At 34.1% G+C, this 16324-nt stretch overlaps 1 protein-coding gene across 1 annotated transcript; it reads left to right on the forward strand.

Moving 5' to 3' along the window:
- The first annotated feature begins 12829 nt into the window (after positions 1-12829).
- Positions 12830-16324, forward strand: MSRB1 (methionine sulfoxide reductase B 1). Its single transcript, XM_020350245.3, has 5 exons — positions 12830-13069; positions 14147-14258; positions 15338-15403; positions 15497-15694; positions 16046-16324. Exons 1-5 carry the CDS (start codon positions 12871-12873, stop codon positions 16074-16076), a joined length of 606 nt encoding a protein of 201 aa, XP_020205834.1. The 5' UTR covers positions 12830-12870; the 3' UTR covers positions 16077-16324.

The raw sequence follows: 16324 nt of genomic DNA on the forward strand, positions 1-16324 counted from the left end.
ACCCGCACTTCACTTGGGTAGGATGCCCATACCATCAAAGGTTGAGGTTCTTAAATATAAAAGAGTGGACTCGGATTGGAAACAGAATCCTGGCAGAGCACTAATATATACTGAGGACAATGTTGAGAAGATATACCAGAACTTTCTGTATAAATGTGGGCAAGAGGCAAGCTCGTCTGGTCTCTTAGACGATGAAAAGGCTATGACACTCATGTTACGTGGGTATCGCTGGATGACCCCATGCAAAGTGATACACTTCAGTGACACAGCTGCTGCCTTTCTTAATCGACGACGAGGGCCTGACCTTGATGCTCTTAGCAAGAGATACTTCATCCATTCCTCCCTATTTAATCTCGACCTATACAAGGATGAGTGGAAGTCAGTCACAGACACATGGCATAAGGTTGAGTATGAGTGGTGCAAGGATATCCCATCATGGAAACCAGGTATGTCTATGCCTTGGGACACTCCTTCTAAAGAGGCAATAATTGAATCGTCTGAACCTATCTCTGCTGAGCCAATCTTAGTATCTGCTCCACTAGAGGCACTCCCATCAGATTCTGAACCAACACAATAGTATCTCTCCATTGAATCCTTTAATGCGTTCAAGGATGATCTCAACAACAGATTTGACAGCTTGTTTAATCTGATTGCCTCTAAGCTTTTGAAAGATCCTCCTCCGTCCTAATGATCATGGTCAAGGAAGCTAGGATAGCTAGTACAGGATTAGTCATGATAGAAAGTAGTATAATTTTTTTTTTCAGGTTACGTTTTGAAGTCTTTATTGTACACACTCATTGCAATTCAATCCTATATTCTCTTATTTTTTTGATGATTACAAAGAGGGAGAAATAGAAGAAAGAAATTAATCAAATATAAATATACAACTAATATCTTCTAAGGGATAATCGAGTAAGAGGGAACGCATACACTAGTGCATACACTAAGGGGGAGAATTGAACATGAACACAATACTCAACTTGCATAACGAACATACGATCTACTTTACTCTAATTAAAATTGCCTTAATTCATACGAATTAATCTTATTTGGAAAAAAACTTGATTAATTATATTTGTCATCATCAAAAAGGGGGACATATTGTTAAGTCAGAAGAAGACATTCCCAAAAAGGTTTTGAGTGAGACAAATATAATATATGGTGTTTTCTCTAACATGTGAGTTAGTGTTTCAGAAGAACATGAGAATAGGAAAAATGATGAAGAGGCATAAGCATCAGACAATACAAAACGGAGTGCCAACTTAAGCACTCAACAAGCCAAATCAAGAACAAGACCATGCCAAGAACAATCGAAGGTAGCACATAGGGAATCAGACGAAAGATGGTCAAACGACCAAGAAGAAACTCCAGAAAAACTAGAAAGTCTGACCATATACAAAGTTGACCAGACGAAGGAAAAAGTCAATGCGTTAATAACAAATGATTAGATCGAGGTCAACGTATTGATCTAAAAGCTGATACTAGACGCAGACGAAAAATGACATGCAATCATCTAAGAAATCAAGCTTCAAAAGACAGTTTAAATATCGTCTACACTCACAGAAGAACACACAGAGTCAGTCGAATTATGAGAAGAGAAGAAAAGAGAAGAAGAGCATACTCAAATGTTAAATCATGCGTATGTCAGAAAAAGTACATCACTTTTTCAAATAAGGACAAAAGCTCCACAGCTATAGGATTAGGAAATGACAGAAGTTTCCTAGGATTCTGCTACATTCAGATACAACTACAAACTGAGTAGGAAAACTTCATGCCTTGTCTATAAACAGGAAGCCACATTTAATGCAAAAAATCGGAGCATTAAATGCGAAGATCAAACTAGTCGTGGACGACTAGATTTTCTTCAACGGGAAACTACAACGAGCAGAAATCACAAGACTATATAAGTCTCAACTTCAAACCTTAAACGATTGACTGTTTGGCCTGAAATGGTGAAAACGTAAAGAAGAGTAAAATCCAACTCATGGTTCAACGAAACCAGAGACAGTGTATAGAGTCAAAAGTGCATTAATGTATTTGTCTCAGTAAACTAAGGTAGTTTAAATGTGTACATCTTAGAAAGGAAAACCTTAGTGAGTGTAGATCATATATGTATCCTCTCCTTGAGAGTAACCCAAAAATACTTGAAACCGTCTATACATCTGTCAGTTGTATATCCTGAAGAGGCTGGGAAAAGAATACTTGTAAAGCCCAGAGGGGCTTGTCAAAGAATACTCACTGCTAGCCAGAAGTGGCAGATAAGAAAATACTAGCGTTGGTGAGTGAAGCCAACGGGCCAGGAGTGGTCGAGAATACTTGGAGAACCAGAAGTAGTTTAAGAATACTAGCGTTGGTGAGTGAAGCCGACATGCTAGGAGTGGTCGAGAATACTTGGAGAACCAGAAGTGATTTAAGAATACTAGTGCTAGTGAGTGAAGCTGGCGGGCCAGGAGTGGTCGAGAATACTTGGACCAGGAGTGGTTCTAACCTAGGTGGTTCATAATACTCACTGCTAGCCTGAAAAGGCTGGGAAGAATATACTAGCGTTGATGAGTGAAGTCAACGGGCCAGAAGTGGTCAACAATACTTGTGTACTTCATTTCATATCTAGTAGAACCCTTCAAGTTGAAGGAGACTGGACGTAGCTCAGTTGAGCGAACCAGTACAAAAGTGATTGCACTACTCTATCTATATTTCAGATGCAGATTATTTTTAATTGTCAAATCACAGTTAATCTTTTTTTACTGTCTATTCTTCATTAAAACCATTTTTTAGACGAAGCCGAAATTTGTTTAACAAACATATTAGACTGAAAAACTTTATCCTCTACTTGTCTTCAAAAGAAACTATCTTGAAAAGGAAAATGTTAGAACTTCAATAATTATCATTATAAAACATTTTTCTTAGTAGACGATGAATTCTTCAAATGCAATGACATTATGTTAACCAAATTCTGTGTAATCGTCTGACGTTCAAAAGTGCATTAGACGAAGAGCATTACTCTTGCGAAAACGTTCCTAAAATTCCTTCATACTAATACACACATATTCAACCCCCCTTTCTATGTGTTTTTCCGCTAACCTCACTTATTACCCAACACATATATTGTAATAATGTAAATAAATAAAGAAATAAAATTTTCAACATTGGTAAAATGATCGACATAAAACCTTCATAAATGTTCTTTAATATCCAAAATAATTGAAAATAAAACTTGGAAAATAAAACCTAAAAGTTTACAAATTGTTTTCAAAAGAATAAGTACAACTCCAAATACATATCAAAATCCATGTCATAGAAATCCTCTAACCTGATGTCACAATATCATAACACACCCACAACTCAATTGTTTGCATTCTAGATGCCACTCATAGCCGGATCTTCCCGGATCTTCCTCACCTAAAACACCCACAAATTGTATGGTGAGAAAAGGAAACATCTAAATGTAAAACACATACAGACACACCATATTGTAATCTCATCATAGCTTATTACATAATGAGATATTTTCAACTATTTCTACATATCATAATTCTATCAATCATGCATCATTTTTACATCACAATTCTCAATCACACCAATTCATCACATCATATAATTTGTACTATGTTAAGCTCACGCCACCCCTGTAGCATCTCTTACCCAAGGTCGTGCCACGCCGACATACGTGTTAATTGTCTCACACATCCCACACTATGCCATGTTCACGCCACCCGTGTAGCTTCTCATGTCCAAGGTCGTGCCACGCCAACATAAGTGTGAGGATATCCACAATCACACACACAATCAACATTTCCACTCAAAATAATAAGTCATACACAGAACTTGCACTACATTCTTATACACATCAATATCATTATTAAGCATGCATATGAATCAAGCACCAATTTAGATCAAATATCATTCATATATGAACCAATTCTACAACCTAGTATCATACTACTTTAAACAACCTTTCAATTCACATGATAACACCTTAAAACATCAAAACAGTATACGTCCCCCTTTAACAATTGTCAAAGAAAACAACACACAAAGAGTTATACTCATCCAAATAAACTCAAACCTATATCAAAAGAAATATAAGAGGATAATCTACAACTCTTATGAGTACATAAAATTCTAAAAAATCATCTACTTAGCTAAAAACTTCAAAAACCGCAACAAATATAGTTCATGTTGACAACTTGACCCCTGTTCACTAAAACAACCATAACTAGAGTTCTAGACCTCCTTTTTAGGTGATTCCAAAGCCATTGGAAAACTAACATCCAAAGATACAACTTTTATGAAAACAAAAAGCCTAATTCTGAAAGAACTAAACCGCTTCCAAAGTGCTTACCACTTTACCTCTACGAATTCTCCTCTGCCGCGCGCTCCTGAAGGGCTCAACCCTTCAAAAGCGCCCAACCCTTTCAAAAGTGCTTAGTCATTTCTAATGGCTTAGCCCTTTGCCTCTAGGAATCCCTCCCTGTCACACGGCCTCCAAAGGGCTCAGCCTTTTCAAACAGTTGAGCCGTTTGATGACAGCGGGCCTCCCACCTGAAACTCAAAAAATTCAACATGCGACCCCTAGAATCCATCCCTACAACTGCAGATTTCAGAGACTGTATCAATAATAAGCTTTTAATTCATTCAATAGTTCAATGATTCAATCAAAATCCAATTTTCTAGCTTCCCTTACAAACCCTAACTCACAGACACATTTCCAATGATTCAATCTCTCTCCCAAAACATCAATTTTAACAATTCTTCATATATTCATAATCATAAACACTTACAGAATCTCATAATACCAATAATTCTCTAGACAAAAACAATGATAAACTTATTAAAAATTCCAAGGGAACTCTTCTCTACCCATTCCCTCATGTGACTTTACACAAATCTATCTTTTTTCCCCGTACCTGATGATGTGAATCCGAATATTCTTGGCGTGATCTGAGATCATTCCTGAATACTCTTCCTTAGAGCTCTTCGTTGTTAAGTCAGACGAAGCGCATTCGCAATTCCTACCGAGGTTTTGAATATGACAAATATAATACATATTGTTACTCCTAACATGTGCATTAGTGTTTCAAATGGATAACAATAAGTTCAGGCAAAAATGAAGGACAAAGTATGATCAAGCATAATCGCATTGAACAAGACATCAGACGGTAGTAAAGCTAGTATCAAGACTAAGGTTGATCCAGGCCTAAATCAAATACAAGATAAGACGAATCTATCAACTAAAGCCTGAGGGATCAAATGCAAGACCAAAACATGCATCATATGAGACTAAGTCAAAAATGGGACGAAAGTTGGCTAAACATCAATATGGATTTGCAAAATCATCAGATGAAGCCTAACGAACAAGTAGATGAAGTCATCACTCTCATGACCAGACGTAAAGGGTAGTCAAGATCAGACGAAGAATCAAAACTAAAATGTGTATCTAGACGCAGTCAAAAAATAATGAAGCGTGTATGAAGTCCACTAATCACATTGAGTGAAATCATACAAGAAACATAAAAGGACATCAAACCTGAATACAGAAAGAAGAAAAATAGGCAGGCGTGGATTCAAAGGTCAAAGCTGCATGTGTCAGAAAAAGGACATCTACTTTCCAGAGAAAGATAGCACCTCAGCAGCTAAACTGATGAGAAAAGTACAAATATGCCTAGATCATGATTGAAGTCAGACATTGAAATAATCAACTACATAGAAGGACTTCACGTATACAAGCAAACATTTAATGCAAGATCAAATGCATTAAATGAAAAAATTTACATAGCCACGAAAGAAAAACCTCCATCTGCAACGACATAAAGCTCTGCTCCAACGGGAAAATTTGAATACAAACAACGGGCAAATTTATCAACTGTCTATAAGTATCAAGGCAAAGAAGAAGAAGAAGTAGAGAATTGAGAAATAGAGAAAACGTGCAATAAGAAAAAGAAAGCGAAAAAGCATAAGCTACATTTCTTCTCAAAGCATTTCCTGTATATATTTCTGTGTAAAAACTAAGATACCTTATCTTAGTGAGTGTTGCTAATATTCTATCCTTTCTACGAGAGTAAACAAAACACTTAGAAACTTATTCCTGTAAAACTAAGGTTACGCACCTTAGTGAGTGTAGAAACTATCCTATCCTTTCTATGAGAGTTGCAAACACACTCAACACCTTCATTTGCTGTAAAGCCTGAAGAGGCTGGTTGAAAGAATACTTGTGAACCAGAAGTGGTTTGAGAATACTACCGCTAGTGAGTAAAGCTAGTGGGTTAGAAGTGGTCAAGAATACTTGGAGAACCAGAAGTGGTTAAGAATACTAGCGTCGAAAAGTGAGGTTAACGAGCCAAAAGTGGTTGAAAATACTTGTAATCCTCTGTGATTAGTGGAACCCTTTATTTGAAGGAGACTGGATGTAACTCAGATTGAGTGAACCAGTATAAAAATCTGTGCATACCTTTTTCTATTTCTCAAACACTACTTGTTTAAAAACTTCGTTTTTCATCTACTTTCATTTCAACAAACTGTTAGACGAAAACACACTTGTCCACTATTTTTGAAGAAACAATTTTTTTTTATGATAAATCTTTTCAGACGGAAAACATATTTACTCAACTTGTTTCTTGAAGAAGACGATCAATTTTATTGGACGCAAAAAGCTTTCTAGTCAGACAAGCCTGCATAAGTTTTTAACAGTGCTTGAATATTTTTTTTATTAAAAGAAAAAGGAGTATCTTTACAAAACGATTTTGAAAAATCTTCTTTCGAACACACACACACATTCAACTCCCCTTTCTGTGTGTATTTCCGCTAACTTCATTTGTTTCTCCTCTCCCTTCTCTTAGTCCTTCCAAAATTGCCAAAATGAAAATTTATGAGGATTAATCTGCTAACACTTCCTTTTCATTTCCTCGAGTCGGATCAACCCAACCTAACTCAATTCCGACCCGTTTCTCATTCCTTTCCAAAACAATTATGAAATAAATAATAAAAATAATATAAAATATATTTCTCTTCCATAAAAATAATAATAATTATATCTCTACATCCCAAAAATATAATAAAAATATAATTTTATAAATAATATTATTTTTTGAAAAAATAGAATGTTACAGGAACCGCTATGTGATACGGTTGACGGCTATATAGTAGTTATAATTGCCTAGAAGATGTGATCTCAAAAGAGAGTATAACCTGCTACAAGATACAAACACAACCATTATGCCTTAAGGTAGTTACAATGAAAGGATGACCTTTGGTAAATGCAAAATGTGGAAGTTCCTTAAAAAAGGGATAGTTGGTAGTTGTTCTTACGGTTGGGTGAATGGATTAATACAAAAATGATAATTAATAATGTAAACTAGCTAGTTCAATCTTCAAAGTCAACTTTTGACCCGTTCTTAAGCTATAACTACTTGGAAGCTCTTGGAGTGAATTAGGAACCCTATCAAGAAACAAAATCTTTTTTCTTGAGAAAATTATCTGAAGTGAGAATCGTTGTAGTGTTAGCCAACACAATAGCTAACGGATTTTCACACTAACACCTTTGAAAACCATGATTTTCATTTCCATCAGTGGCATGTCTTTTTGATCGTCAAGTGTTTACTTTTTAAAATCGTTCTAGTCAAATATAAAATCAAAGTTTTCAGAAAACCATTTAACGAATTATCCAGTATTTTATTTATTCAATCAATTGATTAAACTATTTTTCTATTCATATAGGAGTTTTAAGAAAGTAAGAAATAGTTTCATAAGTTTCAGAATTTAGGAGTTAAGTATTTTTTTTAGAAATAATTGCAATTTTCCATGTAAGATAGATAATAATTTGAATGTTTAAAAAAATCAATTATTTAAAAAAATAAAGAAAAATTTAAATCTAAAAAAATAATACAAATTTGAAGACTATCAAGAGATTTGTGTATGGAAAAACTTGTTTTCCTAATATCCAGCTATTTTTATAGGAAAAAGCTGGTTGTTTGGAGAATTAGCTGAAATGTATAAACAACTTTTTTTTTTTTTAAAAAAAAAAAAGAGTTACTTTTATGAAACGAAAAATTTGAAATTTTCAACCATTTTTTTAAGCTAATTTACTACATAAAAATTAATTTTTATTATAGTTAAATAAAATTAAATATCTTAAAATCACCTATCAGTAAATTTATCTCAATAAAATTTTATTTTAGTTATAATTGATTATAACAATAATTAATTAATAAAATAATTTAATTTTCACTATTTTTTCAAACACATCCTCACAAACTTTGCATCGTCAAAATCTGAGTTTTTTACTCAAATAATACTATTTTTTTTATAAAAAAATACCTAAATAGCAACTTGTCAAATTTATTTCCCCAACTAACATCATTTACTGTTCAGGTTCAGAACAGACTGTTCTGAAACTAGAACGGACCGTTCCAGATTAAAAAATAACACATGACGAATGGATCAGATTAAAAAATAACATCATGACAAAATCAATTTTTATCCTTACATTGCCTAACAACTCAAAAATATCATAACGCCATACATATCCCTTAAACAACTGTCAAAGAAAATGATACCTAGAGAGTTATACTCATCCAAATGATCTCAAACCTATCTCAAAAGAAAGCTAAGAGAATAAGCTACAATTCTTATGGAGACATGAGATTCTAAAAAGATCATCTTCTTAGCTAAAAAATTCAAAAACCACCACAGATATATTCAGCGCTTACAACTAGACCTTTCATCACCAAAGTAGCTATAACTGAAGTTCTAGACCTCTGTTTTACCTGATTCCAGTTCCATTGGAAAGATGATGTCCAAGGCTACAACTTTTGTGAAGATCATAAAATCTAATTCAGTCAATATAGCACCTGTACTGGCACAACAAAACTGCAGTGCAAAACATCCCCTACATCAAGTAGCAATAGTGTATCAACATCTAAGGCCACGAAAATACCTCAATCCTTCAAAACTCACACCTCAAATTCATATTCAAGCTTCCCACTACAACCCTAAACCAAAACAACTCACATATTTAGCACAACAGACTGAGAAAATAAAACTCACATGCTACCTAAACCATAAAAGGTTAACACGTAAGCACCAACACTCAAGGAAAATACCAACATTTCAATATCTCATCAATAATACCAAAACTCCAATTCTCAAGATACAACCTCCTTGGATTCAATCGCTACAACTATAGATTCTAGAAAATCCATCAACCATAAACTCTCAATACACTCGACAAATCAATGTCTCACCCGAATCTAAGGTCCCAATAGTTTCTAATTGATTAGCACAATATCTCGTCTACCACTACTCGCACATAAGCTTGCAACAAAAGCGATATCACTCATCCACTAATTCTTACATAAGCAAGAAGTATCAAACAATCAAGTGCTCATAAGATTGAAGAAGAGCAGTCATAATGATATTAGCTAACATTATCTATCATTCCTCTGATTACACTATAATCTAACAGTATAAAACTCAACAATATTAACACAAGGAGAACATCATCATCATCATTATCAAAGCAAAGCATCATCAAAGTACACAACAAACAAAACATTGTCAGAGTACACAAAAGAATCATGATAAGTACATAACTCACGGCCGATTGGATCGACCTGCTCTGATACCATTAAATGTGACACCCTCTACCACTCATACCATAACACATAATAATAAAATTTGAATAACATAACATTTCATAATTAAAATATCAAACATGTTTAGATAGAGAGTACCACATCCATAACTTAACAAAATCAGTGAAAATTACAAAGAAAAAAAAAACTAAAGTTTCCAAAATAATTTAATGAGTGAAACATCCTAATCTAATCCTATATACGCCCCGATATCACATGTGCTATCAGAGCAAAGCCCAACTCTGAAGTCGAAGCTTCATCACCTACATCTTCAGCCTCATGCTGATAATCACCTGTATAACGGTCAAAGGAAAACAACAAAAAGAAAAAGGAGTGAGAAACATCTCACTCTGGCTCACAGTGTAGAAATACACACTGGATAACCAAACACAAACAAGACAGGTATAGCATAGATATAATAACAACAATATTACATCTCACTCATCCAAGATATAAAAATATCAATTTATCATATAACATTAAAAATGCACATGTATGGACACGGACTACATATTATCATGCATGTGGCGCCAATAAAACATCACATGGCATATTGCCGCTAGCAATACACAAAGAGTAGTCTAAGAGTACATGCCGGGTCACACCCTCTACGCACTCTCACTAGAAGGACATACTACCAGGGTCTCGTCGAGATAGCTAAGTCGCGCAAGATACATCTCATGCACACAATAGGCGAGACTCAGACTTCCAAATCAAGCTATCCCCAAGGACTAATTCCCAAAACTTTTACACTAGGGGGCCTTACCTAGCGATGTATTCCATATCGTACCCATAAAAATATTTATGCAAATGATGCATGTCAATTAAGACTCTATGCATTTTCATATAACATTGTCATGTCTCATTATTATATCACATCATCATGTCTCATTATCACTTTTCACATCATCTCATCGTATCATCATATCTCATCATTATATTACATCATCATATCACATTACCACATAGCTTCATATCTCATGTCTCAATCACATTTCACATTACATCATCATATCACATTATCACATTATCACATTATCTCATCATATTCATATAGTCTCCACAGAGCACTTTAATTTATATCAAAACTCGTCTATTTGTAAAATTAAATACATATTTGTACATCTCATCCAACAAGGAATACAACAGAACAATCAGAAATCAAAACAGAAAATATTCATATTTTGCCTATTTCTCATAGGGTTTCCCGCAAGAACCCATTGAACAATCCAAATCATATCAAAACATATTTATTCTCAAAATTAATCACATATTTAAACATTACATTCAACAAGGAATACAATAGAGCAATCAGAAAGCAAAACAAAAAAATTCATATTTTGTTTGTTTCTCATAGGGTTCTCTCAAGAACCCATCTCAAATCATACAATTATCTACATATAAGAAAAGTAATAGAAGAAAAATATATAATTAGGAAAAACCGCTCATACATGAGCATACAACAAACATAGGATTGGGGGCCAATCCCACTACCCAACATATATTCCCACACCCAAAGCGAGGTTTCTCACTCCCCCTCTTACCTCGATAAGCAGGAGCTGAAACTAAAGCTTGGTCTCCTCCTCTGGGTTCTCCCTTGGTCTTAAAAGAGTGTAGAAGAAAAAGAGGTGAAAAGTGAAAAATGTGCTTTTGGAGTGATAGAGCTTTCTATTTATAGGCATTAGTAGTTGCCAAAATGACTCGTTTCAAATCCGGAACGGCCCGTTCTAGACTCATACTTCATGTCCAAAATTCACATTTGGAACGGCCCGTTCCAGAATCTGAAAGACCCATTCTGGATGTGAGTTTCAACTCACAACGGCCACAACGGCTCGTTCCCAAATCGGAACGGCCTGTTCTGGGTTCGAAGTTTACTCAGTGAATCATGTGTTGGAATGGTCCGTTCCAACCTAATCTTTCTAGGCCATTTTAGTAGTCTAGAACGGCCCGTTCCAATTTGAGAACGACCCGTTCTATGCTACTAAAAATCAAAATTTACAAAATAATTTTCATAAATATTTATTGTTAAAATAGTCATAATTATTAAAAACCTTTAAAACATTCTATAAAATCCATTAAAATAGCTATAAGAAAATAATCTCCATAAATATAAAATAAATAATAAATAATCATTATACTAGTAGAAAATTCGGGATGTTACAGCCTTACTGTAAATCTCCCAGCAGGTCATGCGAGCAAGGGATATGAACTTTTTGGAACTTGCCGCAATCATACCACATTTTATTTAGCCTTACTATAAATTTCCTAGCGGGTCATGCGAGTAAGGGATATGAGCTTTCTGGAACTTGCCGCAATCATACCACATTTCATTTAGCCTTACTATCTCCCAACAGGTCAAACTTCTCTCAGATGTTGCGTTTCTTCTAACTTTGTGGCCAAATCCAGAACTCAAGAGAACTTTCAAGAGTCGACCAAAGTCCAGCAGGATTAGAACAAAGATGGACATTAGAGAACAACGTGTAAAAAACTATTCCTATTGTTACACCCCTGGTCACACTAGGAAGACATATCCAAATATTGGTCATGAATTCAGTTTTCGCCACCATTGATTTTTATTGTTGTAATGAAATTTAATAAATTTATTTAGGTATACTTATAATGTTAATATTCAATAAATTTAATCACTTGATGGTAGTCTCTGAGTTTTGTTATTTGATAAATGAAAATCGAAAAAAAAAAATGGTCTGAATCTATAGGCCAGAACGGCCCGTTCCGAATTCAGAACAACCCGTTCTGGTTTCACTTTTTGTGTGCTAATTTTAAATTTGGAAAGGTCCGTTCTGATCCATTCTCCATGTGTTATTTTTTTAATCTAGAACGGTCCGTTCTAAACGTGAATAATAAATGGTGCTATGTGAAAAAATAAATTTCTACCGTTACTATTTGGATAAAAAAAATTTAAAATAGTATTATTTGAATAAAAAATTCTCAAAATCTCCACGTGGCCATGCAACACATGGTTCTCAGTTCTCATCCACACAGAAATATCAATCTTCAAGCAATCATGTCCCTTCATTTTTTAATTAATTTATACTACACGTCATAAATCAACCGTAATGAAATTTAGGCATCATATGTCATATATAAATTCCATAATTCAATGTTATATCACGTTCACGTGGCATCAAATTTAACCACTAACCATACCATGATTTTATTTATTTATTTAAGGAAAGCCCTTAACCCGGTGCTATGAATTGGAGTGGCCAACGTATGCAGAATGGCTTCTCGTAGTTTGAGTTTACCAACAGCACATATTCCTTCGAGCAGGTTAATTCAGAAGTTCGAAAATTCCAAGGTTTTGTTGTGGCCTTCACGTGCTCATACCAACCCCACGAGAATTTCTTCCTCAATTCGGGCAATGGGTTCCTCTGCTTCTTCCCAGTCACAACATGCAGACAGCATTGAATCTGAAGCAGGTAAGTGGGTTCTCCTCAATTTTCCTTTCCTTTGCGGATTGCACTTGTTCTGCTCAATTTAGAAAAGGATGAACATGTGATTACTTGGTGAAATTAAGAATTTTAGTTTTGTAGGGATACGATGTTAATTGAAATAAGACAGATGTTAGCATTTAATTGATTGAAATTTATTGAAAATTATAAATTTTGTGACTCTCATTTTATGTAATGAGTATCTCCTACTTTAGAGATAGGATACATATCCATCAAAATTTGATGTAATAGTAAGGAGAGTGTTATGTTAGTAACTGATTTGGTCATAGTACTCACTAAATTTGTGAGTCTCAAACAACAATAGGGATAGTTTTAGTAAGAGAGTAATTGAGAGAGGAAGTCTGTAAAGATGAAGCAATATTGATCACTCTAAATGCAATAATACTTGCTAGCTATGTTGTGTGGAATCTGGATATATAGTCCTAAAAAATGAAAATTAAAGCTACGTTTTTTATTTTTATTTTTATTTTTTTTTAATTCAGTTGACTGTGTGAGACAATTTGGTTGGGTATACCCGTCCATGTTGAAGGGTGTTTGTTTTCTCTAGTTTAAGATCATAACCACCATTTAGATTTTTTTTTTCTTCCATGGGTATGATTCACACATTGTCCCAAGACTGATATAATAAGGATTAGTTAGCAGTTGTGAGACTTTGCTTTCCCACGTCAAACATTATTTTAACACAAATAAAAAACAAACCTAAGAGATTAGGTTGACTCCCTTAATTCCAGAGTAGACCATTAGATACCCTTTTCATCTATATATTTTTATGAACTTTACCGTTCATGTAGTAAAGAAAACGTTTTATTTTAGTTCTTATAGATACTGTTTTTTTCCTTGTCTGGCATATATTGTTACAACCAAACAATAAAGTTTATGAAACTATATAAAAACTAAAAGAAAACAAAAATGGTATACATATAGAAATTAAAATGAAATGATTTTAATTATAGAGACTAAAATGTAAAATTCATGATACTATAGAGATCAAAAGGTTAATAATTATTGTGATTGGTCCTAACAGTCTCTTTCTGAGCCTTGCAGGAACTGGTACTATTGACTATAAATCTTTAAGCGATGAAGAGTGGAAGAAGCGTCTAACAAATGAACAATTCTATATTACTCGTCAAAAGGGAACTGAAAGAGCTTTCACTGGGTATGTTATTCAGCTACTATTAGGATATAAGGACAGTAAGCTTCCAAGTGATGCCTAGTTGTTCATAGAGGCATTTTGCAAATTGCTTTGTAAGATTCAAAATCAGTTTGATAGACCTTTTGTTTTCACATACTTATTACTCTGAATTACCCGATTTCTGTTTATTTTTGAGGCAAATTTAGTTAATTGTGGTTTGTTTGCTATGTTCTGCTAAACAATCTTATTTTACAGGAAAGAACATAATGTTACATGATTGTTAAAGAAATTTAGGTGCTTTTGGTCTGAATCAGCTTTCTAGTACCCAGTTGCCATCAATTTGCTTCGCATTATATCTCATTGTTCTCATGTGATACAAAATGTGAGAGATGTCACATTCAAGAGCTGTTACTCATGTTTTCATGTGTGGTAAATGCTTCATTAAAATGATACTAAGAGTCTGTTGGAAAACAGATTTAGAAGAGATTTTGAATGCTTCTTTACTAAAAAATGTTCTTTAATTTTAGTAGAAAAATTCTCAAAAATATTTATAAATTTGTATTCAAACAGACTTTAAGTTAAATGCGTATCATCAATTGTGGTTGTTCACTGTTCAGAATTAGATATGACATAACCGTTTCTTGCTTCTCTTAGTGGTGTATAAGATTTTTGCATTTATTGCTAAGCAGTGTGTCATTTTGTACCACTGATGCCGAATCATTTGTAAACATTTATATCTGTTTAGTGTACATGTCTTTGATATCTGTTATCTATGGTTCTGAACAAGGTTAAGGAAGTAAAATTCTACATAGTCTCGTCCCTGACAAAGTCATAATTATTTGACACAAGATTGATTGTACTACAAGGAATAGTCTCTCTAACCTGACCCAAAACCTAAGAGATTGTGTTTGCTGCTGTTTTGTATCATTACATGTTTTTCTCCCATGGCTTTGTTTATTTTCAGGCATCACCATTATTTTTAATTATTTTTTCTCTGAAGTCTGAACTAAATTTCTAGTCATCAGAGATTGTCTACAGATTTGATGGAGAAGGACAGATGGTTAGATGTATAGCTAAATTTTTATTCTTTTAATTCATTTTAGGGAGTACTGGAATACTAAAACCCAAGGGACATACCATTGCATATGTTGTGACACACCTTTATTTGAGTAAGTGCTACTTATATATCAATATATGTATATATTCTAATGTAATTTTCTAACAATGAGGTATCTTAATCTTGTTCACTCTCTCTTTTCCAGATCATCTACTAAGTTCAATAGTGGAACAGGGTGGCCATCCTATTACCAACCTATTGGTAACAATGTGAAGTCAAAGTTGGATTTGTCAATTATTTTCATGCCCCGTCAGGAAGTTCTTTGTGCTGTTTGTGATGCTCATCTTGGACATGTGTTTGACGATGGTCCTCCACCCACAGGAAAGCGTTTCTGTATCAATAGGTAAATAATCACTTTGGATTTATTCGATTAAACTTTTTCAGAAGCACTTCGATCTGGAGAGAAAAATAAGAAGAAAGAATGAAATAAATTTTTCTATAAGCTAAATTTAGCTTATGCATAAGCTAATTTGTAGAAACCCTCTCCTGTTAGCTTTTCAAAATCTTATGTTTTCCTTGTGTGTAAGTTAGTTTTATCTTGTGAAAAAGTTTATTTCAATTTTTCTTCTCAGTTTTTCCTTCTTCTGGAAGTGCTTCTGAATAAGTATATCCAAACAGGACATATGTCTCCTTTTCAATCTTAAATTTTCACCTTAGTCCAAGAGTTTATGTTTTTGTGCTTGAATTCCTGCAGCGCTGCCCTTAAGCTCAAACCAAGGCAGTAGATAGTGAAATAACTGTCACTCAGAAGCAGATGGTATAACATATTTGATGGAGACCATTGAGAAGCTTGAAAATAATCTACATGTCATATACTTTGTGCTTTTTTTCTTACATTGGGAGAAAATTGTCCTGAACTGGTGATGCATAAAATACATAAAATGTCTAGAATCTAAAAGCACAACTACTGTACTAAACACTGAAATTTTCATATTAATGAACTTCTTGAAGTGTCAGCATGCACAATTACCAA

The sequence above is a fragment of the Cajanus cajan genome, chromosome 8 (genome assembly GCF_000230855.2).
Source record: "Cajanus cajan strain Asha chromosome 8, NIPB_CcT2T_4, whole genome shotgun sequence".
NCBI classification, from domain to species: domain Eukaryota; kingdom Viridiplantae; phylum Streptophyta; class Magnoliopsida; order Fabales; family Fabaceae; genus Cajanus; species Cajanus cajan.

Bases quoted from the DNA above. Each gene is read 5' to 3' on its own strand.
- MSRB1 (XM_020350245.3), top strand. From the start codon at position 12,871: ATGGCTTCTCGTAGTTTGAGTTTACCAACAGCACATATTCCTTCGAGC. The intron at 14,259-15,337 runs GTATGTTATTCA...AATTCATTTTAG, and splicing joins ACTGAAAGAGCTTTCACTGG to GGAGTACTGGAATACTAAAA. The intron at 15,695-16,045 runs GTAAATAATCAC...GAATTCCTGCAG, and splicing joins AAGCGTTTCTGTATCAATAG to CGCTGCCCTTAAGCTCAAAC.